Source organism: Boleophthalmus pectinirostris, unplaced genomic scaffold (assembly GCF_026225935.1).
Source record: "Boleophthalmus pectinirostris isolate CB_2022bp ecotype Guang Dong unplaced genomic scaffold, ASM2622593v1 HiC_scaffold_13, whole genome shotgun sequence".
NCBI lineage: Eukaryota > Metazoa > Chordata > Actinopteri > Gobiiformes > Gobiidae > Boleophthalmus > Boleophthalmus pectinirostris.
The window spans coordinates 16,495,280-16,519,751 of NW_026571036.1; the positions used below are offsets into that span (position 1 = coordinate 16,495,280).

At 38.6% G+C, this 24,472-nt stretch overlaps 1 protein-coding gene across 2 annotated transcripts; it reads left to right on the forward strand.

The window, feature by feature from the left end:
- The first annotated feature begins 7 nt into the window (after positions 1-7).
- On the forward strand, positions 8-24,103 carry afg1lb (AFG1 like ATPase b). Of its 2 annotated transcripts, none has more exons than XM_055149647.1 (13): positions 8-359; positions 473-732; positions 3,535-3,592; positions 3,906-4,007; positions 4,261-4,388; positions 9,133-9,232; positions 11,451-11,509; positions 19,303-19,385; positions 20,391-20,461; positions 20,895-20,995; positions 22,176-22,331; positions 22,474-22,578; positions 22,905-24,103. In XM_055149647.1, the coding sequence occupies exons 1-13, from the start codon at positions 263-265 to the stop codon at positions 23,049-23,051; spliced, it is 1,467 nt and encodes a 488-aa protein (XP_055005622.1). In that variant the 5' UTR covers positions 8-262; the 3' UTR covers positions 23,052-24,103. The 2 variants fall into 2 exon arrangements, with proteins under 2 accessions (XP_055005622.1, XP_020776026.2); XM_020920367.2 differs by having other exon boundaries at positions 22,191-22,331.
- The last annotated feature ends 369 nt before the right edge of the window (positions 24,104-24,472 follow it).

Genomic DNA, 24,472 nt, shown 5'->3' on the forward strand with positions numbered 1-24,472 from the left:
TCGGGACTGTTTATTTACAAATGCCCAGGTCCCATGTCTGTCATTTGATCATCTGTAGTTATCTTATGACACCTCAGACCATTACAATAAATGGACTAGCATATAGTAAAATATCGTAAAATATAACCTTTTTAAATATTTGAAAGGCTTACAGTTATTAGGTTATTAATTCATTACAAACCAGTTTTTGTATTTAAACCGAGGACTGAAGAAACATTCTGTTCAAGTGAATATCAATAAAGATTTGTCATTTTGAAACATCATGGCGGCTTCTACGACACCAGCAGCTTACGGGCGCTTACTTAAAGTTTTATTAAATGACACCGCAAATACTTGTCTACATTCTCGACGCAAACCAGGTAATAAGGCATTTAGCCATGCATGAAATAGATCTGTAGAAGTAGATGGTGTAGACGAATGCCTTTGTTTAAAGTGTTGTTTACGTGCTAGTTTAACCTCGGACACGTTGTAGATTACAGATATTGGCGTAAATCCTTTCATTGCTCGGATTCCTCTGCGGTCCCCAGTGTCCCCTTGAAGGACCACTATGATCGGCTAGTTCAGAGGGACTGTTTGCGGAGAGACCCGCAGCAGAGACGTGTGCTCCATCAGCTGGAGCAGCTGCAGGATGCTCTGAAGGACTACAGCAACAGCATGTACCACAGTCCACCTGCTGCTCCTGCACACACTGCACAGCACGAAGAGACCACCGGATCACTAAATCCTAAAAAGGTATTCTTAAAAGAGACCGTTTTAAAGCATTTAGTTAGTAAAACCAAATGTCCAAGCATATCTTTCTTACTACAACTATAAACAACGTTAGCTTAAAGACTAAGAACGATAAAAAATAATTACATGAGAAAATTTGGACATTTGGACAGGGGCCAAGATAACATAAACACACAACAACAGTGTACTCCTTGTTTTTCTTTTATTAACACTATGTAATACATTGCAGTACTTCTAGTATGTGCTTTATTAAACCAAACCTTCTCATAATGATAAACTAATATTATTGTGACGCAAACAATGAGATAAAAAACACTATATTTAGGGCCATTTAGTAGTATAGATTTAACTGAATCAAACTAAATTTGCTTCTTAAATTCAAGATTATTATTTCTTAGTTCAGCTATATTGTAGAAATAATAATAATGATTTTGTAATTCACCAAATAATAAACTGTATATTCTCATTTGAATTAAGTCCAAATATTAATTTCTGGCTTTCTCTCGTACAGTTTTGTGTATGTAGTTATTCTAAAAAATTTATTGTTTTGGTAACTTGTGTTGACATTCAGCACATGAATGGCACAGTGAGTACACTGTACTGTGGCCTTAATGCTGGTGAGTATGGGCTCAGGTCAAAGGGAGGGTAGGGTTATGGGAACTGTATTGTACATGTGAGTTTGGGACCAGCGTAATGCAGGGGGCTGTTGTTGTTTTTAGGTCAGGAGAGATGACTGCCCCGTATGTCACATTGGGAGTTTTTCTGTCGCTTAGCTGGCACAAACACATAGGGTTAGGCTGAGATTTTGGAAGGGAGCAGAGCAGACCTCCCGCTGGGCCTGTCCCTGCACCCCTCTCACTCTCTCACCGTCCCATGCAGTAATGAGGCGATCCCTATTGTCTCTGCCACTCCTGTCCTTTTTGCTTTTGATTCAGGACTGTGACAAATACTTTGGTGTTACGCTATCAACACCACCCCCTCCACTCCTCTCAGTGCACCTTGTTTCTCTATCGTCCATACACAGTGACTTCGAAGTGCAATTATTCTGAGTTTGTATCAGGTCATATTACTGTCCTTTTGGTGTCTGTACTCTCTGTGAAAGTGCCGCCATTGTCCTCACTAACTGACCAAGTTTGTGAGGAGGGTACACTTGACTTAATATTGACCTGACATAGCGTGGTCAGCCAACAATGGGCTATTGTTTCAAAGGAGACACTCTCTTCAAGTCAGGTCTGCATAGGGTGGTCCTGTGCAGTGGATATTTACCTCTAAACTAAGCTCTCACACTCTCACAGATCTCTTCTATTCAAGTGCAATGAACATCAAGGCTGTTAGTAGCTGTGTGTATGAAGTCACTGCTGAGACAAAGGCAATGGGTATGTCCCGCATGTGAACTTTCCACTCATGTGCAAGTCTATCTGCTCTAGCAGGAGGTGACACAGGGCTACAGATCGCAGCTAGACAACAGTTCATGAGGGACAGCCTTGTCCTTCTCCACTCTGCCATAGCAAAATGGCTGCCAGCCACCACTGACAATTATCCCACAATAGCAGAGGGCAGCTTGGGAAGTCAGGGAGAAGTCACAGTCTGTTATGCCAAAGCAGACAGGAAAGACTTGTTGCTCTTCCAGTATGTCACTCCATTCTGGGCAGTCATTGGAGAGATGAGGCAGTGGAGAGGCATGGCCAGGGCACAGAGACAGAGGATGGCAAAACAAGTTTGTTTTTCATTTAGTTTTCAATTGACTATTGTCTGCATTTACCAGAGTCAAGTGCCCCGTGTGCTGCAGGAAATAAGTGTTAGGACACTGAGTACTTATTTTATGAAATAAAATTTTTGAGGAAAACACTCATTAAATTTGACATTGACCAAAAACTCTGCTTTATCTCTAAAGTGACCTTCGGTACAGAACATTTTTTTAACATTAATATGTTAAGTGATTCTTAATAATACTTTTTTTTTTTTTTACTGCCAGACCTATTAGAAATGATTCATTGGCATGTCATGTCATTTTAGATTTAAATGTTAAATTTGTTCTTTATACTGTAAATATAAACACAATGCAAATGCTTGCTGTATTTGGCATAATAATGTTTATTATTTATATTGGTGTCACTTGCAGTCCATTCACACATCTTGATTTGATGTTTAGGGTTTTATTTAATTTTAGTTTTGTGAGTAGGTTTTTATATTGGATGTGTCCTAACGAAGCCTTTGACATGTTTGGGCTATTTAATATTCTGCACTTAGTAACACAAGGCACTTTTTTGATGCAGGGACCTTTTGATGATAGGAGGCAGGCAGCACAATGACTTCCAGCGGCACCTCAATGCAACAGTACCATATCACAATTAGCAGCTCTAAACGGGCCGCACAGACAAGTCCACTCCATCTCGAATAGAGCCTCATCCAGCCCTCTCCGTTTTGTCTGACAAATCCCCCCATTGTTCCACTGATGATGCTTTTCTTTCGTGGGAACCCTGGCTTGTCTTGTTGATTAGATCCCCTTTGTCTTCGTCCCCTGCAGCGGGTTAGTCTGGAGAATGTGAAACCTCGCACTGTAGTGGTGGCTTAATGCCTCAACATACTCTGTTTATCAAATCGTGATTTGGTCTTATATGGTAATGAATAAAACAACTATGTTTATGTAGGTCAACTGTTTAGCGTCTTGGAGTTTTAAATAAGCAATTAATCTATGCAGAATCCCAGACTTAACTTCTGGGTGAATAGTTGTTCTCATAAATGCTACATAAACAAGCTAACAATATAATCAGAGTAATTTTACATGTTTATTATCATTTTAAGGAGGAACCCACTCCGCTGCCTCCACCCCCCAAAGGCTTCTATATCTATGGAGATGTGGGTAAGTAAATACCAATCACCATAAGTAGCAGGTGAAAATAAATCTTTTTGGGCTGATGGTTTTGTGGTTTTGCTATTGGTGCTAAAAACATTTTATTTAAACTTTAATACTTTTATCTTATATACTGTGTATTAATTATTCATTTTGATAAGGAATTATAGGATAGCTCTTGCTCAACAAGTAGTTGTAGCACTTGAAGATAGTTAATCTCGTAGTTTAGCAGTATCCTGTATCTTACTCCTGTATCCTAGTTCTCATTCATTGAAACAGTTATTGTGTTTTATAAATGTGTTTTGTCTTTATTCTTTTACAGGTTCAGGAAAAACTATGCTGATGGATTTGTTCTATTCCCATGTCCAAAATCAACAGAAACAGAGGGTGCACTTCAATGACTTCATGTTGGGCATCCACAGAAGTTAGTTTCCACATATGTTCCTCAGTAATAACCAAAACAATTGCCACTCGTGACTTTATTGCAGTTTAGTGACTCTAAATGTGGCGTCCATCCTATATTTATCTTGTGTTTGTCCTAAAGCCGCGCTGTTAATTGCCTACTATTATGCTCGCAGGTGAAATTAGCACTCTATTCAGTATTGTCAGTGGGTTTGGGTTGGCCATGCAGGTGTGCGCTAAGATGTGGTTGACGTTTGTGTGTGCTGCTTTTAAAGGGATCCATCGGAGAAAACAAAGCCTGCCAAAAAGAGGGCTCGGGAAAATGTTCACCTACGACCCCATAGCTCCGGTCGCCATGGAGATTGGTGCCGAAACCTGCCTCCTGTGTTTCGATGAGTTTCAGGTGAGTTTGTGACTGCATGAAGTGTGAAACTTTCTGATATTTGAAAGCATTAACATTGAATATTAAGTCAGTAATATTTCATACAAAACCATGGATATACCAAACACTTAAAGGGCAAGCTCAAATTTAAACTATATTGTTTTTATTATAACAAATACAGAACAATTCTTTGCATGCAACACAACTTTTCTATTTTACTTTTTACTTACAAAATAACATGAGTCATGTTTTTTCATGTATGACTTATTTAATATACACTATTCACAGTGGCACAGTGGGTAGCTTGCTTATCTTGTAGTAAAAAGCTTTACTATATTTTTGAAGAAATAGTAATGGAAGATTATCGTTTTCAACAATTCTTGTATCTATGAATTGCATGAAAATTCTCACAGATCATTGTAAATAAACGACAAATATTGTTTAAAGTAAATGTTTTGTCCAAATAGTTTACAGCTCTGTGTTGTTGAAATTAAATTAGATTTTTTCCCATGCTTGTGCATAAACCTGTGAAACTTGCCTGTTGCTACTGTTGAAAGTTAAAACATAACTGGGGACACCTAGTGGCCAAGTACATTTACAGCAATATGACATAACTGAATAACCGTGTAATGTGTCTAAACCTGTGTATTATTCTGTAATATAAAACATTTTGCAATTACTATGCTCAGGTGAGTCAGTGAATGCCCCCTTGTTATGTGTTTACGGTCATACATTCAGCTAATTGGCCCCAAAGCCATTACTGCTGATCTAGACAGGCTGTTTGAAAACTGAATATAGACAACTAAAAGGCACTTTGATTCATTAGTGTAACAGATATTCACAGCATTTCATCTTTTGGTGTTGTGGGAGAGCACCACTAGCGAGACCCTATCTATTCTTTGTTACTTAGTCATTCATTGAGGACTAAAGGAGCGGAGTCTGTATTATTAGTCAAACACGCACATCTTTTAGCTGCGCTGTTGTTCTTCCTGATATCATTACTGTTAATACCGAGGAGGGCAGAGGTTATAGAAGGTGTGCTTGCTCTCCTTTGTGCCCCTCAATGCATCTGCAAGGATCAAGAGCTGCTGCTTTTATCCCTGGCGTCTTTCACATTATAAACCGGCCACGGTGTTTGTGGCGTTCTCATTGATTTGTTTTGTTTTGCCGACGCGCCTTGCTTTGCTGTTTTCACTTGTCGACTGTTGCTTCTGCTGGCTTGAATGGAGTGGGACATGTGTGTAGTTGTTTGTGATGCATAAATAAGAGGTTGCAAGGATTTAAGGGGGGATGCTTAAGGGGGGCCAGTGCACCAATCAGCATCTTCCACCACTCAGCCATGCAAATAAGGCAGTGGGTATCAGTGCTTCCTTAAGTGAGTGGAGCTAGAAAGCGACTAGCGGCGGCGGGTCAGATCGGATCTTATCCTCTTAAATGCTAATGACATTTCTCCATTCTCTTCATTAGCGCCGTGCCATTATCAGTAATTTGTGCCCCCCGCTCCACCCCCCTCCCGTCCTCCTTTTGTGGCCCCCCTCACCCCCCACCGCACACACACACCCGGCCTCCTCCTGATGAATACTCGCCATTGAGAGGAGCCCAGAAGATGAGGCAGAAGATGAGTGAGAAGAAACTGCTTGAGCGGCATTGTCTCAGAGCACCCCCCAGTCAGCACACAGCCTTGGCGAAATCACTCACAGGTTGTGTAAATAAATAGGATATAACATCAAAAGAGCTTTAATTTGGCACCCACGTAGCTAGTAATTGGATGCTCATTTGAATATCGGCATTGGCTGATGGGAGATTTTTTTTTGTCTTTGCACAAGTGCCACCTTTACCTTTTTCAGACACCCCCCCCCCCATTTAATTTGGCAATCAGTGTATCCCTTTAGAACATACCCAGGTTGCTTGAACAAAAACAAACCAGGGTTCCCTAAAAGGTCAGTTTTAAATGATTCTTTTGATATGAAAATAAAATCCAGCGGTTGCCGGAAATAGGGCTCCCCCTTGTAGAGAGAGAGACTTGGCTTTTTTCTGTTTGATTCTCATTACAACAGCCACTCGCTCACCCTCTACTCATTTGATGCCCCCTAGTCACCTCTGCTAGAGCAAAATCAGGGCTTAAACACAAATGTTAATCAAGTATTGGCAGGGGCAGCGGGGCTAATATGCAAAAGCAGAAGACCCTCCAGAGGATAAAAAGAGGCGTATGCTGTGGGTCTGGCCGTCAGAAGTGCCTGTTGTACACAAGAAAGTAGCTAAGAGGCAAAGAGAGGGAGAAGACAAGGAGGAGAGGTGCTACTTCTTTTATTTGAGACATCTTGATTTCTTTAAATGCTCAAAAGTTATGTTAAATGAGTAGATTTCTTTATCGTGAATTTTGGTGATCACCATAACACAAAACATTTTGAGCCATTATCTCCTTTTGTTGGTAATGCAATAAACTAGTCTGCTCTCTCTTGAGAGCATTCATCATTCCAACATACTGTAAGTAATTTACAGGAAAGGACTTTGTCTGTCACAATAACAAGTTTTGAAGTGCTATATATTGTTGAACTAAAATAGACAATAAATGATCATTTTGAAGCAGAATTATCCCCAAATGTGCAATATTGTTTGAAAATATGAATTGCAATAAATTTCTAATAGTATGCAATACTTAAGTAGTTAGTTTGTGTATATAATAAGTTATTGAAGTTAATTTATTCTACCCTCTTAATCTGAAATCCTGTTGTAGTAAAGAAAAATAACAAAAATGTTCCCACAAGTGCAAGCAAAATGTCCCCATGATGACTTTTGACCCCCAAAATGTGTTGTTCCATCTGTCATATTTTGAACGATAAGTGGATATAGTAATTATTGTGACAGGCCTAGAGAGAATGAAATAGGGAACTTCTTGTAGAGGGATTAAACACATTTTCTGTTCACTGTAAATTAATCTAAAAAGCAGAGATGCAAGAAGCTGTCTCAGCTCCTCAACATTACATCCGGAGTAAGAAATATAAATACAAGTATAAACGACATCCTGGGAGCATTTATTACAATCTGCTAAATTGTGCACTTGTACCACGCTACGATAGACTGGCATTATTCACACCTCCACAGACCTGTTTAGTAGATGGGATAGCCCTGCAGCTAGTGATGCATCAATATGATACTAGTATCAGATATCGGAGCAGATATTGAACATTTTTGTGGATCAGATATTGGCATCCAAGATATCGGTTCATTTGATACCCCATTTTGGTCTATAAAGTGGTGTAATAAGATGATTTACTGGCCCTAATGTTGTCTCAGAAATATTAAACATGTATTTTTACAGAGCTGTGCTATAGTTACAAAACACATTTACATTTTTAAATCTAACACTGTGTGTATTTAAAGGAGATTTATAATTTCAGTCTCTGCCCTGGAATCCGTTGAAGCCAGTATTGTAGTATTGACATAGAACAGAAAAAAGTTTCATAAGGAAATAATGTTAGTGGGTCTTCTTCATACTGTCCAACACTGTAATTGGTAAGAAGATAATCAGATGGATCTCAGTTACTTGGATAGTCATAATATTGAGTTTGTTGTCAAACCTAACATAACAAAGAGTTCAGCAGTGTGGTGGTCAATAAGAAAGTTCTTAAACAGAGAAGAGTGGGTGTAACAAAATGGTCCCATTACTCCAATCCCTAATCATTGTAGTGAATTAATTGCTATTAACCTAATATGAACAAACTCTATATGGCTGTCATTTTCATCTCACAGTGTCAGTGCGTTCACTCAATGTCTTTTACTGGGAATAGCTTATATTATGCACTTCAATAACTAGGTACATTGCCCGATGCGCATGATTTCTCCTCTGCCAATGCTCAAAGAACAAGGGAGGTGAAGGGGACACAAGAGAGCGGGAACAAAAGTGAGAGTCCTGTCTTTCTAAACGGAAAGGTCACAGCTCTTCATGTGTCAGCCCAGAGTCATGAGCGGCCTTGTTCCATCGCTGCAGTACGCCTTTGTTTAATGTAGATGATGGAGATGAAAAAGGCAGCAGACAGGCTTTTGTGCGGAGCTTTTACAACCTTGTAGCACTTGTATGGGGCTCGTCTATGTGGCTTTAAATGGCCATGGTCAACTTTGTATAGAGTTGTACAAAACACTCCATTCTCCATAATGTAGATATTTTTCTGTAAATTGTCAAATTGTGGAGCGTGAATTGGTTTTCTCTAGGTTACTGAATGTTTGACAAAAGGTAATTACTGAAATGTTTATGAACATATATGCTATTTAGACACAACAGTACATGCAATTGATAAGACTGCTTAGTTAGCTGGGAAAAATGCATAGCAACAGTTTCGTGCTTGAAAGTGCAATGACTTGTTTTGCATTCATTGTATAAAATGAAGTCAACAAAGTATAATATTCAGTATTGCATAGTCATATTGCAAATTGTGTATCTACCACTTTTACTACTTTTGTGTGTCTTGCTCTCTCGGTCTGTCACCGTCTTGCATTCCACGTTATGACCATTTGCAGTCTCAAAAGTGGCTGCAATCTGCAGTGGCCCATGTATGTACGCCTCGTGTGTTCTATGTGTGAATAGCCATGACCAGACGCACAAAGGCCTGAATGACTGCACCTGAATGACACTAATCAACATGGAGTGTCAATGACGTGCTTTAACCTTAGGTGCACACTGGCAGCATCAGGGAGAAAGGTGATTTAAGCAGCAAATCAATGTGGCCCCTCATATTCTTGTTCCTTTGTGTTGTTCTTGTGTCAGGTGACAGACATCGCAGACGCCATGATTCTGAAGCAGCTGTTCCACACATTGTTCACAACTGGAGTGGTGGTGGTGGCAACGTCCAACAGAGCGCCTGATGGTAGGTCAAAGCATGACGATGATCAAGGAGGAACTGGATCCTAAATACTGAGGTCAATTTAAAGTATTGACAGCATAATACTACTTGTGATGAAGTAGGGCTGTTCAATGTGGCAAAACATTAATCATTTTATTGCTCATACTTTATTTTCAAAACAAAATAAAAACAGGTAGATGACAGACTTTTAATTATTGCCATTTCATTTAAAAAGCTCAAATATTCTTCCAAAGTTCAAACTCTGCTTTAAGCTGCATGTTTTTACTGACAAGGAACTGACTATAGATCTCTCTATTGGGGAAAAAAAAAAAAAAAAAAAAAAACTACAACAACCATATCACTGACAGTTAAACATGACTGAATCTCAGATCTTGAATAAAATTTGATTAACTACCGACATTGAAGGATGAGTCAAATGCAGAGAACAATTTTCTCTACAAGAACAATAAAGTGCGCTTATGAAAAATAATGAACTGTGTTGATTGATGAATTCACTTGGGTTCCACTGCTACCTACTAATACTACCTCTTTTACTACTAATAATAAAATAGTAATAATCAATAAGTCCTATATTGTACACCAACTTGTACACCAACTTTTTCAATACCTTTTAAAACTATGCTAGGTGAAAGTCATGCATTGATTTATGCCACTTGCCACTTATTATTATACATATACATTTTTGGCATTTTAGCCTTACAGGTTTAGGTTCGGTTTGGTTAAATGTTACTGTTGTACTATATGTTAAGAAATGTGTCCTCTACATTCTTCCAAATAAGCAGGACGGATGAACAGTTGAGACGATGGGTCAAAAGCAATAGTTGATAGTTTTAGAGTTTAATAGGTCATAGCACAACAATGTTATCTTAAAATTAATGTAATTAATTAGTCATATTTAGTTTTTTTGGTGTATTTACTGTCAGCAGAGAGTGTGGTTGATGCTGATCACAGGCCAGGTGTATGTAGTGTCTGTCAGGTGATGAGATGGTGATGTCTCAAAGCCTCAAGTGGGAACAAAGTGTGTGACCGTAAGATGCTTTTACCAGACAAAGCCCACGCCTGTTATATTTACTAGCTTTTAAGAACAAAGCTGTAAACTTGAGTAGATGGGCTTCTATGTATTAATTACTGGGTTAATGGAACTGTGAAAGCCATAAGGGGCGACCACACATGAAAGCCGTATGTTTTACATCTTTATTGATGTGTTAAGGAAGTAAATCTCGAGCTGGTTTTGTTGGTTCTACTGATGGAGTTATATCAGATTGAAAAAGGTTAAAGGAATGAATAGGGGAGAGTGGGGCCATTTGTTAACAGGGGCTTGCATACATTATACATTTATGGCTCTTCTTAATTGAACAGTCACCACGGCAGCCGCCTCAGCAAGCGTTACCTTTAAGAAGGCTCTATTGTATGCCAGTGAGATGACTCACAACTACTCCTGTTGTAGTTGATTAGAAAGTGAGTGCAAGCTAATGGATGAAGTATAGACTCAAATGAACTAAATGTTAATACACTAAATGTGAATGTTTTTGGTTTGTATTATATGAACAAAATGCATACACGTATCATTTTGGCTGTCTGATCACCTGTATCAAATATTTTTTGCAAACACATTGTCTACAGTTGGTTGTTTTAGAGGAAGTGACATCTCAACGTACTGAATAACTGAAAGTATATATTAACAGATGCCATGGGTTATCAGTGTTGTCATATGCCCAGTACAAACATCCATTACAGAAAGTGTGTGTGTCAGGTCCCAGTGTAGTAAACTAAAGCTAAAACATCAACAACAACCACTTGTTTAGCATTTCGCAGCTGGACAGAGCTTAAGCCTCGCTGCCAGTGTGCCTTTGTCCTGTTTGTGTGTGAATCCCTATCTGTTTTATCTGTCTATCAGGGATGCTACTTCAGATGTAATTTGTTCCAGCCGAGCTAATTGAAACCCCTATTCACTGGGCCGCTGTGGACATTGTCCACGCTGAAAAGGGACAGTCTTTTCTCTCGCCACCATTGTTTGGGAATGTAATGAATTTTATGTTGCTGCCGCTGCCGGTACAGAAATCCATTTTTCTAGCCCTGGTCCCGGTGCTTTTGTGATGCCTTCCCCACCCATTTATCAGCTCATCAATAGCCACTTTATGTGCCAATCTGCAACAGGGGAATGACATTATTAGGAGGCTAAACAGCAGTGCTAACACAGGCCCTTCTCTTCCTCTTTCAGATCTGTACAAAAACGGACTTCAGAGAGACACGTTTCTGCCTTTCATCGACATGCTGAAGGTACAGGCAGAGTCACAGCAAAACAAACTGCAGCACCCATCCAAAATATGCTGTTACACTCCATAAATATACATTGATTGATATACAAATCACAGTAGGTTCAGCATAAGTGGATGTAGGTGCTGCTATTGCTTTGACCATTTAAGTGTTCATTCTTTTTGGCAACAAGTTTTAGGAAAGGTAATTCTTTTATGTTCTGGTACAAAGTGTGGAGCTGTAATACATTATTTGTGATGCATTATTTTGAACTGGGTTTAAAAGCTTGAATCAGGAATGATCTCAGAAATCATTTTAACAAAGTACTCGCAAATGGACATTTGACACTTTTGTATCATGAGGCAAAACATTTAAAGCGTGTATTTCCCAGTAGAATGAACGGACAGCATACAAGATAATTATGGCATTATCTTTTTCTAAATAGGTGTTGAGCTGCATGTTAAGATTTGTGGTTGTACACAGAACGTTGTGTTCCCCTCTTCTGTCTGTCTTTTGTAACTTTGGTGGTTTGATGTTTTCCTGCTCCTCGGATATACCCATCACAGTGTCACAAAGCCGTCTTTGATCATACCAGAGCACACTAAAAGACTCATACAAACTGGCAGAAAGGTAGGGATATAGGAGAGACAGCGCGCACAGGTAATGTGAATGGAGTGACTGACCCATGCTGCCGCTTGCATTTCAAAAGTAAAGGCTTGAAAAGGAAGAGCAGAGGGGAGAGAGAGAGGGAGCCAGGCAGCTGTTTTACAAAAAAAAAATCTGCTTTGCAAGTTAAACAGGTAGCACCATTATACAAATGATCATTCATGTGTTTTGGAGTGATCAAATGGTTAATAATTGCATCATAATTTCTGGTTTGCATTTTGGAACAGAGCAGAGGGGCATTCTTCCATCTTTTATTAGATATGACATAAAAGGTTGTCTCTGTGTAATTCAAATATTTGTATTTGAAGGGTATTAAGAGTATTCTGTTATGGACTGGGAAATTCGTGATCCTCTATACACGATAACACATTTTGGAGCATGATATATTGCTACAGAGAAATACTGAGATAAACGATGATACTGAAAATACCTTATGCCAGTGACACATAGCAAGATATTGCCAATTATGAGAGGAACATAAAAAAGCCTGAGCTGCAACCTGTAAATGGCAATAGGAATCAATAAAAAAGTTATTTATTTTACTCTCTACAGCTCAAATCTTATGTTATTACATTAAAATAGCAAAAATCTTCCTACTATTACAAAGAAAGTACATACAATAAATAGCTCCAAAATATATTGTTCCAGTTTTTATACAGTATTGAACAATAAGTCTATTGTAATAATGCAACCTTATGAACATCTGTGGTGGTCTTCGGTCTTCATTTTGAGTTGGTTATTAAAGGTGTACATCATCTTCCTGTTCCATTGCTTTTATGGGAATGTTCCACAGTTTGGCATTAAACTGATATAGCTTACATTTATTATACATTCTTACTAGTAGTGTCGCCTCTCCACAGATCTGACCTGTTGCTACGCTTGGTGGCGTCACAGGCTTGTTTCCATCGAGATAAATAGGCTTAATGCCATGCTGTGGAACTGTTCTAGGCAAAGTGATAACATGTCCACGGAGAAAAGTTGCATAGTGCAACTTTAAATCAAGTAACTGAAAACATGAAGAGATGAGGAGACTCAAGGAGTCTTCGGGCTTCAAACACGACATCCCACGTCAAATTCTGAAGAAGTTTGCCTTCCTCTTTACATATCATTTGTGCATTTGCCCTACCAACTCCAAACAATCTAAAAGTTGCTATAGCTCATCATCCCCCTCTTTAGCACCTTCTTACAACCTTGCATCCTCCCATTCCCAGCCCCACCCGGCCCCTGCCCCTGCACCACCCTTGCCCCCTCTAATCCCAGACTTCATCGTACTCCTGAATGCCTGTTGTCCCTCTTGGCCTCCTCTCTTTCAGGGCACTGTGTTCCCCTTTGTCAGGACATCTGGTTTTGCTGGGATGGGGGTTTGGGCCCATTCTCTTTAGCAGTCCCCTCTGTAAAGTCAAAGCAGTATTTTAGGGAGGTCACAGCGCTAACTAGCTCACCTCTAAGGCACTGAATTATGGGATACGATGCTGGAGGTTTGGGTCCTGGTGCAGCTTTGACTGGTAGGTGTATGGCTGAGTGTGTCTCTATAGCAGTGGATGGACTGACCGATGGTATTATAAAGTGTAGAATGACCTCTGACCTCTCCTCCCCATCACCTGAGCTAAAAGACTGGAGGTTAATCCCTGGCCTCTGTCTGTGTGGGATGATGTCTTTATTTAACCATTGACTTCTCATTAAATGCACCCCTATTTCAGAGCCATTTATCCCCACATGGATGCACATTCATATATCCAAAATCATTTAAATTTTTTGTCAAGGGAAAGAGAGAGTCCTGCTATTGCTATTCTGATAAATGCAAGAAGAGAGTGAAACAATGCCTTGCTTTTGCTCTTGTAAAGATACTAATAGACTCCATAGATTGTTCCAGCTTCTGTTAGCACCTATAGTGAAAAACATACTCTAAATGCTTTAATTGAAGGGCCCGTTTTAAAGGACTGTGCTTATGTGTGCATTGTAACTTAGACTCTCTCTCTCCCTGTCCTCTTCTATCTTCCTGTTCTTTATTCTCTCACTATCCTGTACTACTCGATCGCCCAAGGTTACCTCTCCATATTTTGTAGCAGAATAGTGACTTTATTTTCCCGGTGCTTGTTCGATTGCAGCTCAGCACAATGGGACGTGGAGAGGCAGAGGCGCACAACCCTGAGGCAACTTTGAGTACCTCTGGATTCCCTGCTGTTTTTAACCCTCCTTTTGTGGCACTTTTCTTTGCTTTTTTGCGCGGGGCATTGTTAATAATTGGAAATGTGCTGTGCAGTTAGCGGAAGAGGGAAAATAAATAAATAAAAATCAGAAGATAAATTGAGGACGGCAGAGGGAAGAGGTGCTCTACTGAAGGTCTGTGCCAATCCAGTAGTCGCTGATGTAGGGTGACTGACGTGCGTGGAGGAATACTAAGGGCACTGGCTACAACGTGTTAGCTGATAATTAAATTTATATAACTTGTTTTTGTGTTTTTCCACTTTTGATCAGTTTACGTATATAGTTTAACCCAACTTGTGTCCTTCTTTCAGCACAAAACTTTATTGTTAATATGTGCTCTCCAGAGTAGGCCTGTCATGATAGCAAATTTTGTGATATATATAGATGATAAAAGATACAGCTAATTTATGCCACTGAAGCAATAACCCAAGGGCAAAGTTAAACCACAAAATATATTCTAAATCTGTAATATGATAAAAAAAAAAAAATCATGGGTACTTAGTCTTTATCTGTAATGAGTCATAGAAGTTATTAATTCAACATTTTACATGTTAAATCTTATCATATAGCCAAAAAATAACCACAAATTCCCCAAAATATTATCGAGTTAGCAGTTATCATGACATACTATACCTACTGCAGAGGTATGGACTTAGGTGTGTCTTGCTCTTTTCCTGTACAGTTGATTAGTAGATGTTTCATTTTACAGGAACAAACTGCAACATGTCCCTCCCCACAAGAAGGACCGTTTACAAAAATCCATCTTGGTAATTTGGTAGAAAGATTCAATGCTTAGAAGTTTGGACTTGACTTGGACTTGTGGGCCTTTCTCTTACCTCCAAGTGAGAAGCATTCAGTTCTTACTATAATTTTTCCACAACTTTATTAACTTTTTAACATGTGACAACTGCTAAGTTACTCTAAATATTGCTGTTAAAAGTAAAATAACCAACTCATGTTATAAAGTTATTCACCAAACTAATGATTTGTGTATCTCTCCTGATAACCTGGTGAATACTTAATCTATTGTGATAGAGCATAGACATTTTCCTCAATTCTGTCTGATTGTTTTAAAGAAATCCTTGATGAAGCTGAAATGTAGATGTTTGATGAAAACTACTGGAGTAGACTGTTTCTTTTGCTACAGTGGAGCCCCTGCTGGTCAGGTGCAAACATTACACCCTCACTCTTTTTCAGTTTTGTCTCTTTATTAGCTCTCCCCAGGGGCTGTGAGTGGGGGGTCTCCTGTCCTGTTAGCGTTCGGGCCTGGTGTTAATAAAAAAAAGATGTTACCCAGAGAGGAGCGGCAGTGACTGGGGAAGGTTGTGAGAATGACCCTGCTGAACAAACCATGGCCATCCCGGGACAGTCACACTTTAGGGGGATAGATCATTAGCTGTAATTAGGGTGTTCACATTGTCACGTACCCCCCTGGCTGCTCCAAGAATGAAGCAAATCACCAGATCCACCCCCATAGGCTCGGACACTTTGATGTCACGAGAGTCGTCCAGAACTCCAACACATAATGGCCGCTCTCCCTCTCTGTCTTTCCTCTTTTCTTCTATATAAGACACACACGCTTGAATGGTCGACAACCTTTTGCCTCCCTGTCCCCCTCTCTCTCTCTTCACTCGCTTTGGTTTCTTTTGGAGCTGTCCCACCCCGCGTTTCATTGAGGCCCTGGTCAATGCTCTCGCGGACTAAACAAAAAATCATCAAATGTTTTCCACAGTGGCTTAATGAGGGAGTGGACTTCATCTGGGCCCAATAGTCAGCTATCCTTGGCTTTTGTTGCAGCTCAATGGCACGCCGCCCTCTTTGAAAAACTCTAAAGCAACTTTTGGTGAGCAGAGGGACAGAGGAGAGATACGGCATAAAGGCAGGGAGAGGAGAAAGGCTGTGTTTTTATGCTAAACGGAGCGTCCAGAGAGAGTGGACAGGTCACACAATGAGGTGATGGGAGCTACATGTGTTTGGATGACTTTGTTCTAAAGAGACAGCGTTTCTCATGTCTGTCATCTGTCCTTCTCTGAGCACGCGGGGCTAAATGGGAGAGATGCTAATTTGGAGCTGGTTATTGTGTGTGGGACAAGTACAAATTATGTGGACAATACTATAACAAATATAGATGACGTAGAAGACTGATCTATCAATGAGGAAACTGAAAAAAATGTGATCTGGAACACTGGCTACGATCTCTTACTCTGTTGTAATTAGTAATGTAGTAACTTTTTAAATACATTTGCCATTAAAATATGTTCCCATTACACTTTTTTGTTAAAATAAATTAAAGACAGCAGCTCAGTTGGCAGTTTGAATCTCGCTCTCGACATCATCATCATTGGTTGAGCGGCCTACTTCCCCCACAGGTTGGCGGTGCTATTTCAGCTCCCACAGAGGAATACTGTCGTCGTGTCCTCGGGCAAGACACTTAATCCACCTAGTCCCCAGTGTCTGCGTACACTGGTGTATGAATGAGCATGTGAATGGGTGAGTGGTTCCTTGATGTGAAGCGCTTTGAGTGCCTTGAAGGTGGAAAAGCTTAATATAAAAATGTGACCACCAAGATATCTTACTTTACATTTAATTAAAAAGACTGTAGAAGTGTGCACGCTTCAATTTCACTTGGAAAAAAATGCGCAAAGATTTCATCAGGATCAGCAAAAATCTGCCCGCTACATATTTTCATTATTTTTTGAGGGACAAATAGCATTATGACCTTCCTAAGGCCTTACAAAGTAATCATAATCCCTTGACAATACAATTTAACAATCTAACTTTACATACTTAATCCAACTATTTTATCAATTCTACTTTGCTGTCTTTTGCTCTATTGTTCTGTCTTTTTCGTGTACTCTGGCAGATATGAACTGTTGATGCTGAGTTCAAACTTCTGTGGCGGTGTAAGACGTCAACAGGATTCATGTCAGCGAGTGCAGCGCAAACTGTAATCATCGCCTCCCCCGTTTCCATCAGAGAAAGGACCCCTCTGCGTTAACTGGCACGGGCGGCTGAGGACTGCACTATGAAATCAGGGAATTTTCTGCCACTGGCCCTTCCTCGGAGCCTGCTCGATAATTAGTAATCATCACAAAGCAAGGGCGACGGAAATACTGCATTCTTCTGCGCTGTCAACTTTTTCTCTCACACAAACGGGGTTGCTGCTCCGAGCCAATTGGCTGAATCAGACTTAATAACAACCTGACAGAGCCTTCCCTCCCCCACGCACAAAAGGGAGGTGTCATTTCATCAACCCGGGCTGACCTGCACGTCGGGTAAATAGACCCATCCGAAATGAAGGGGAAAAGACTGGAAAAAGCTGCTTTTTAGCTGTAAACTTTACTTCGATTTTTTACTTTTTAGACAAAGAAATGTGAAACATCATACAAATAAAAAATATTTGACAGGTAACAAAAGTGCAATAAAAGTACATTGAAAGAAACAATACATTTTCCCTTTTTTCAAACTCTATTTTTGATTTTATGGTTTATTTTGAAAAAAATAATAAATATGATTTATAATATCAGGTTTTATCAACTAAGGCTAACACAAAATGAGTTCTCCAGTTTGAACTCACCACAACATCCTTTTACTACTACAGATTGGCTGTAGACCATGTCCAATAATGATTTACTCAAAAATCGCTGATCTCCATTTTTACTTTGATGGTAAAGTGAGTTAGATTAGGACAGTGTTGGAATTACTGAGTAAGTTTTGTAAGCAAAAGTAAGAGACAAACCTTGAAGGTGTACCACTGGTATGCAGCAACTTTGATTGTAGTATTTTAAGAGTTATTGTATTGCTAGAATTGCTTGTACTGGTGTACAAATACTGCATATGTATTGCTTTTTTCATCTAAATTATCTAAATATTTTTAATCATCAACATTTGTTCCACCATTGAATAAAGTTAACACTGTACAATTATTAACAAAACCATTGATCACCTATAAGTATATACATGCAACCTTGTTTTAACTTTTTACCAATGAAACCAACATGAAACAAGAAAGCAGCAAATTCAACAAATAGTATAAATGTCAAACTTGTCGCATCATTGAGTTAGTCCTCTGTGCCTTTCCTATAGTGACAGTAGAAAGATGGAGGGAGAGAGAGTGGAGCCTGAGAGAGGACAGTAACACAATCAGCAGTGATGATGGCTACAGATATTTATAATCAGATGGAGCTGGGACGCAGGTCATTACTTGATTATCGTCTGGAGAGGATTGTCAAGTCCGCACTCCTCCGTTCGCCCACTCATTGTGATCTGTCGGCTTCCCCCTCCTCAGACACAGGCTCATCCCAGTCACCCCATTCTACATACAGTCAAATAGAACATTTACATTTCTATCAACCATAAATGAACTAGAGTATATTATACATTCAGACAAGCCAAAATGAAGTTAAATAAGCGAACACTCAAGCAAATTAAAACTGGTGGATTGTACTGGCTTTATGTACAATACAGGACAGTAATATATGTTGGGTAAATATTGTGCTGTTACTTTCTTTTGGGGTCAGAGGTCCCATTGAGTAATGCTTTCACAATTTTGAATAGGAAACTATTCTTAAAGGTCCTATATTACAAGAAATAGACTCTTGTGAGCATTGAGCCATGTGATAAACATTCCTGGAGTTGTTTTGTTTCATTCACAGATGCTTGAGTAACCCTTTATTATTAGTCTGTCAATATCTCCAAAGCTGAAAATGTTCTCTCCCACTTAGTAGCTACCATTTACCTTTTATGTAGTTGTTTTTAAACACAGCAATGCACTTCCTGTATTATCACATGACATCACAAGGTGGGACAGTGTTTTCCATTTGAGAGAAGGACTAAATATGCAGGATCTGTGTTATACAATGTGTGAAAATGTTTTTGATGTGAAGACAACATTATAACATGGATCAGAAAATAATATTGGTGCTTTTTATTTTGTTGTACAGAAGCACTGCCACACCATCTGCCTGGACACTGGGATTGACTATCGGACACTGGACATGGATACAGCAGGGAAACTCTACTATCTGTAAGTCATTTAGTATAGCACAAATTGTCACCTTAATTTGCCAAAAATAAGTCATCTGGACAACATTTTAATTCATGAGATGACTGATGAAAAAATACACACAAATATGCAAAACTACATATAGAGGACTCAAGTTTTTTGCTTCATACTGGCATTTTGTTATAACCACATTCAAAATCTTATCTTGAACTTTTTAGGACTCCAGACCACTGTGACAAAACATAAACCGCTTCTATTGTGTTTGTATTTTATAGCATAATGTAAGCCTTAAGATTTTCCATATTCACTTTATATATGGACAAGGATTTCTAATACGAAAACAGGATTACAAGTGCCTGCACACATAAGTGGACTGTCATAAATACTAGGCCTTAGTACATACAACAGTACTGTAGCCACTTTTCAGCCCATGTTTGTTGGCCAACTCATCACAAGGTTATTTGGAAGCAGAGAAGCGGTAATAGAGATAGCGCCAACAAGCTAGGTAGACACGAGGAGAAGCCAAACAGACAAATAACGAGTGCAGCAACAGGAAGATTTATAAAGACCTACATTACCTTGAGAGATCCGTGAAAAGAGTGAAAGAGGAATCAATAGAGCATGAGAAAATGGCAGTGCTTTAAAAGCTAGTTTTCTGTTTTGCTCATTACATATACACATACACACTCACACACACTAGACCACTGCTGCTCATCTCAGTGTTGGGGCTTTCAAGTGCGTTGGTCTTTTCACTGTATGTAAATAGAGTGCATCACACAGCCTTTTTACCTGGAGTTAAAACACACGCACACTTCTCAATCTAATTTCGACGCGCATTCATGGGCTAATGCTGGTCTTTACAGCCTAACATCCTGTTCTTTGGCGATGGAGTGAAAAGCTAAGCACCTCCCTACTCGTGCACTCCACGCCGCCACCATTTGATGTAGCCACTTCAGCTTTATTAATTTCATATCCCATTATTAATTCTCTATTATGTTTGACTGTGTTTGTGTGCAACTCTTCTAGCACTCAGGAGCCCGGGTCTGGGGCCTTCTTAGACATGCTGTTTGACGAGCTGGCCTTGCAGCAAAAGAGTGGTAAGAAGAGTTCAGCTTTATCTGTAGTTTGTTCCTATGGAGATGGTACAATATAGTAGAATAGGATCTGACAGAATACAATAATATTGTATTTATTCCTCTGTCAGGATTATCTTTGGAATGGTTGAATGTTAGCAATATATATTTCTAGTCTGAATATATAGCTAATATTACTTTATGAACATAATAACATAACATGCGTAATATTAAAAAAAAAATATGTCAAATAAGATTTAATTGTAATTGTGTATAATTGTGGTTGGTATTGAAAAATGTAACTATTTTTATTAATATTGATAAAACATTACTAGACAATTACTGTACATACACACATATCAGTGTCAATAAAAAAAGAACACATACTACAATGTATTTATAATCTATTAGTAGATTGATTATAAAGCTTTGTACATTTTGAATACCTTTTTTGTAGCTATAGTGCCTCGAGTGCTCAGTGTCCAGGGCAGAGAGGTGACTCTGAGGAAGACGTGTGGCACTGTTGCTGACTGCACATTTGAAGAGCTGTGTGGACAAGTGAGTTTATGACTTTTATTCCACATTAAACACGTTTTAAATGAAGCAAATGTCCATCCCCAGAGTTTTGAACCCACACAACAGTGAAATATGTGAAATACAGTTTTGTAGCGCTCGCTTTCACATGTTCTTTTCAGTTCTGTTTTTGTATAGTCCAATATCAAAAGCTGTTGCCTCACAGGGTTGTGAAAAGTGATGATTTGACCAACAGAAAACAGTTGAAAAATCATTTATTCTCTGCTTCAACACTGACACACTTCTCATTTTTATTACAGATTTATTCTTCTTTATTGTAACACACCCTTTGATTTACGCCAAGAAAAAAACTAACAAATCATAAAATAATACTTAATGAATGACTTGTGACTGGTCTGGAGTTGCCATTTTCAGTTCCTCAATGTTTATTACTAGCACATGATGCTGCTAGTTTTTTGTTTCCTTTCCCCACTTAGTGCTAATCAAAAATAGCTCAACTTCAAACCACTTCTTTGCTTTTTCTTTTTTTTTGCTAATGTGTGTTTTTGTCCACGTTTTAGCTCACCATCATTTAACCTTGCAAGCATATCTCTATTCTTGCCTGTAGAAGAGTCTTGCTTGTTTTGAAGAAATAGATTAGATACTCAAAGATACATCAAAGCCAGGGCAGGTAGTTTTATGATGACAACAGCTTTTACGTTTATGCGACAATAATCAGTGTCATTGAAAAAAAAATATGAAGCAAAGCCTGAGTCCACAAATAATTATAAAATTATGAAGAGGTGCTTGTTGGTTGTTAGATGGTGCCAATGTTAAGTATACTTTCAAAATATATTTAGGTACAGAATACTGAATACCTGCATTATAATTTTGTGTTCTGGAGTATATTCCAATACATGGTCCAATCAGAGTACTGTATTGTTAAAATACTTTCACATTCGCATTATATTATAATATAGAAATATGACATATGATTATAACAGCTTTAGCTTTAGTTTTTTGCACTTATCTTATAATACATCTATTAATCACTAACGATAGATGGGAAATTCACACACTCTCACAATGATATACAGATATTTTCAGTACATGTATTTAGTTACTTCTTAACTTCTAAGACATTTTGACCACCTGTGATTTTTATTGTATTTTATTATTAGTATATAGTCTTCTTAATGTAATGCCTGATCAGTTTATTTAACAGCTTTTGTATTCTCAGCCTCTAGGGGCTGGTGACTACCTGGAGATAGCCAGGTCATTTGACACAGTCTTTATTCGCCATGTTCCTGTTATGACCCTGGATCTAAAAGACGAGGCCAAGCGTTTCACCATACTCATAGACAACTTCTACGATCGCAAGGTAATGATTATAAGGAGACTCGAACTAGTTCATCACAACTTTCATATTATCTGTTATACATCTGTTTTGTGACTGAAATGTATTTACATTTGAAGCATTGTTGTTAGCTTTAACAAATAGACTTTTTGTCTCTTTGATCCAGGTGAGAGTGGTGGTCCAAGCTGCTGCTCCTTTACATCAACTCTTTATCCAAACTGGAGGAAACGAGAGAGACAGACAGTTGCTTGACGATCTGGGTCTGAGTGGGGTGAGTTTATCTAAACTTAAATCACAGGAACCATTTGTTGTTATTTGTCAATTAAATTTAAAGGTACACTAATATTTTGGTCGGGGTCTACCACATGCTTGTCTTCATGGAGATGATGTTGCTTTCCTTGGAGTATTCCGCAGTATGGCATTAAATATATAATAATTTATCAAGTCAAGACAGCTCTAAAATGCTTCTGAAATTGTGTAAAAAGTGACTTCTGGAGTGTTTTCATGTGTACCTTTATACTTTATCTTTTGTACAAATTTGGCTGTTGTACTTGAAAATGAGTATTTTAGCCATATTTATTTTATTTTTTTCTTCAGGAAGCAGATGAACATTTGTCTCTGTTCACTGCAGAAGAGGAGATTTTTGGCTTCAGTCGAACAGTGTCCAGATTGATGGAGATGCAGACAGAGAAGTACTGGATTGAGGGAGACCGCAGGCACAGAAAGAAACAAGGAAACCCTTAAAAACTTATAAACAAGCACACTTATATACTTCTATGCAACCAAGTACCTCCATAGCTTTTGGAGACTTTGAATGTTTTACTTTCTGCTTAAACTGGGCTCATCTTGGTGGTGCAGTAGCGCTCCCTTGTGGACTTTATGAAGGGCATTATAGAAGGTTTTGGGGGAAAACTCAACCAACAGGTGCAGCAGACTGGCAAAGAACTGTGCTTCAGATTAGCTAGCTACTGCCATCTTGTGGAGAGATGTGGAAACAACACATACATGCATAAATAATAACTGTACTTACTAGAGTGAAGCCTACTGTGACAAAACGTTTCAAGTTGTATCTGTTTAAATCTGTATAGATTTATTATTATATTTTGTTGCAATAATTTTACTGTAAGTTGAAGTCTATGACAAGTAGTCTTCTTTGAGTTGTTATTTTAACTGTAGTTCTCACTAATCTTATGAATGTGATTTTGGTTTTATTTTGTATTTCCTAATTTGAATGAGTAATCATGGTGATTATTTTTTCTTGGCTGGTAAAACAAGATAGCAGTGTAACAGTTCTGCAGTTAGTCTGTAGGTGGGAGCAGAGTGCCTTCTATTGCTACAGATTGGTCACTGCATCGATCCAAAGATGAGGTCATTTTAGTGCACCATTGAAAGCTGCGCTCACTACAGAGAAAGCAAAGGCAATCTCAGTACCAGCATCTCAGTTATGATGATGTAATGGTTTGCTTAATATTTAAAATGGAAGATACTGTATATGCATGAGCTACTTTTGGGTGCATTTGAGGTTAGTACAGATGAAAAGGCATGGAGATTTCTATACATGTGTGCTGCTTTCAAAAGATGTTTAGGTAAGAGCCATAATTGTATGAATTGAGTGGCCCTGTCCTCAACCCCAGGTCTTAATCCCAAGGGTCAGAATCAGAAAAAAATCTTCTCTCCTCTTTTATATCAGATATAAGGCACACAAAGGCTGATTCATCCCACCATTGTCCATTGATGACATTGTGCAATCAGCAATTATCTGAAATGCTCCGAAAATAAAGATGACATCTACTTCAGTAATGATTTGGCTTTGTGTCCTCAGTTAGCCTTTTGAATTATGGGGACATGTAAACCCCAAATTTTACACTGAAATGTGCACAGACTGAATCGTTCTCATACATTTCGGTCAGGGTTGATTTGTACAAACAAAACAGAAAACAAATCAACTTACTTGATGATTTGCATAATGAGTTCTTCACTTGTGTATTTACCCTAGTTTTATGTGACCACATAAAATGGAAGCCTACACAAGAAGTAAATGAATATGTATTTTATATCAATATATTTATACACGTGTATAAATACGACATTTAAGACAGACTCAATGATTGAAAATATATTGTAATTTACATAACAATAGTCTGGACGATTCAAAACATACAGGC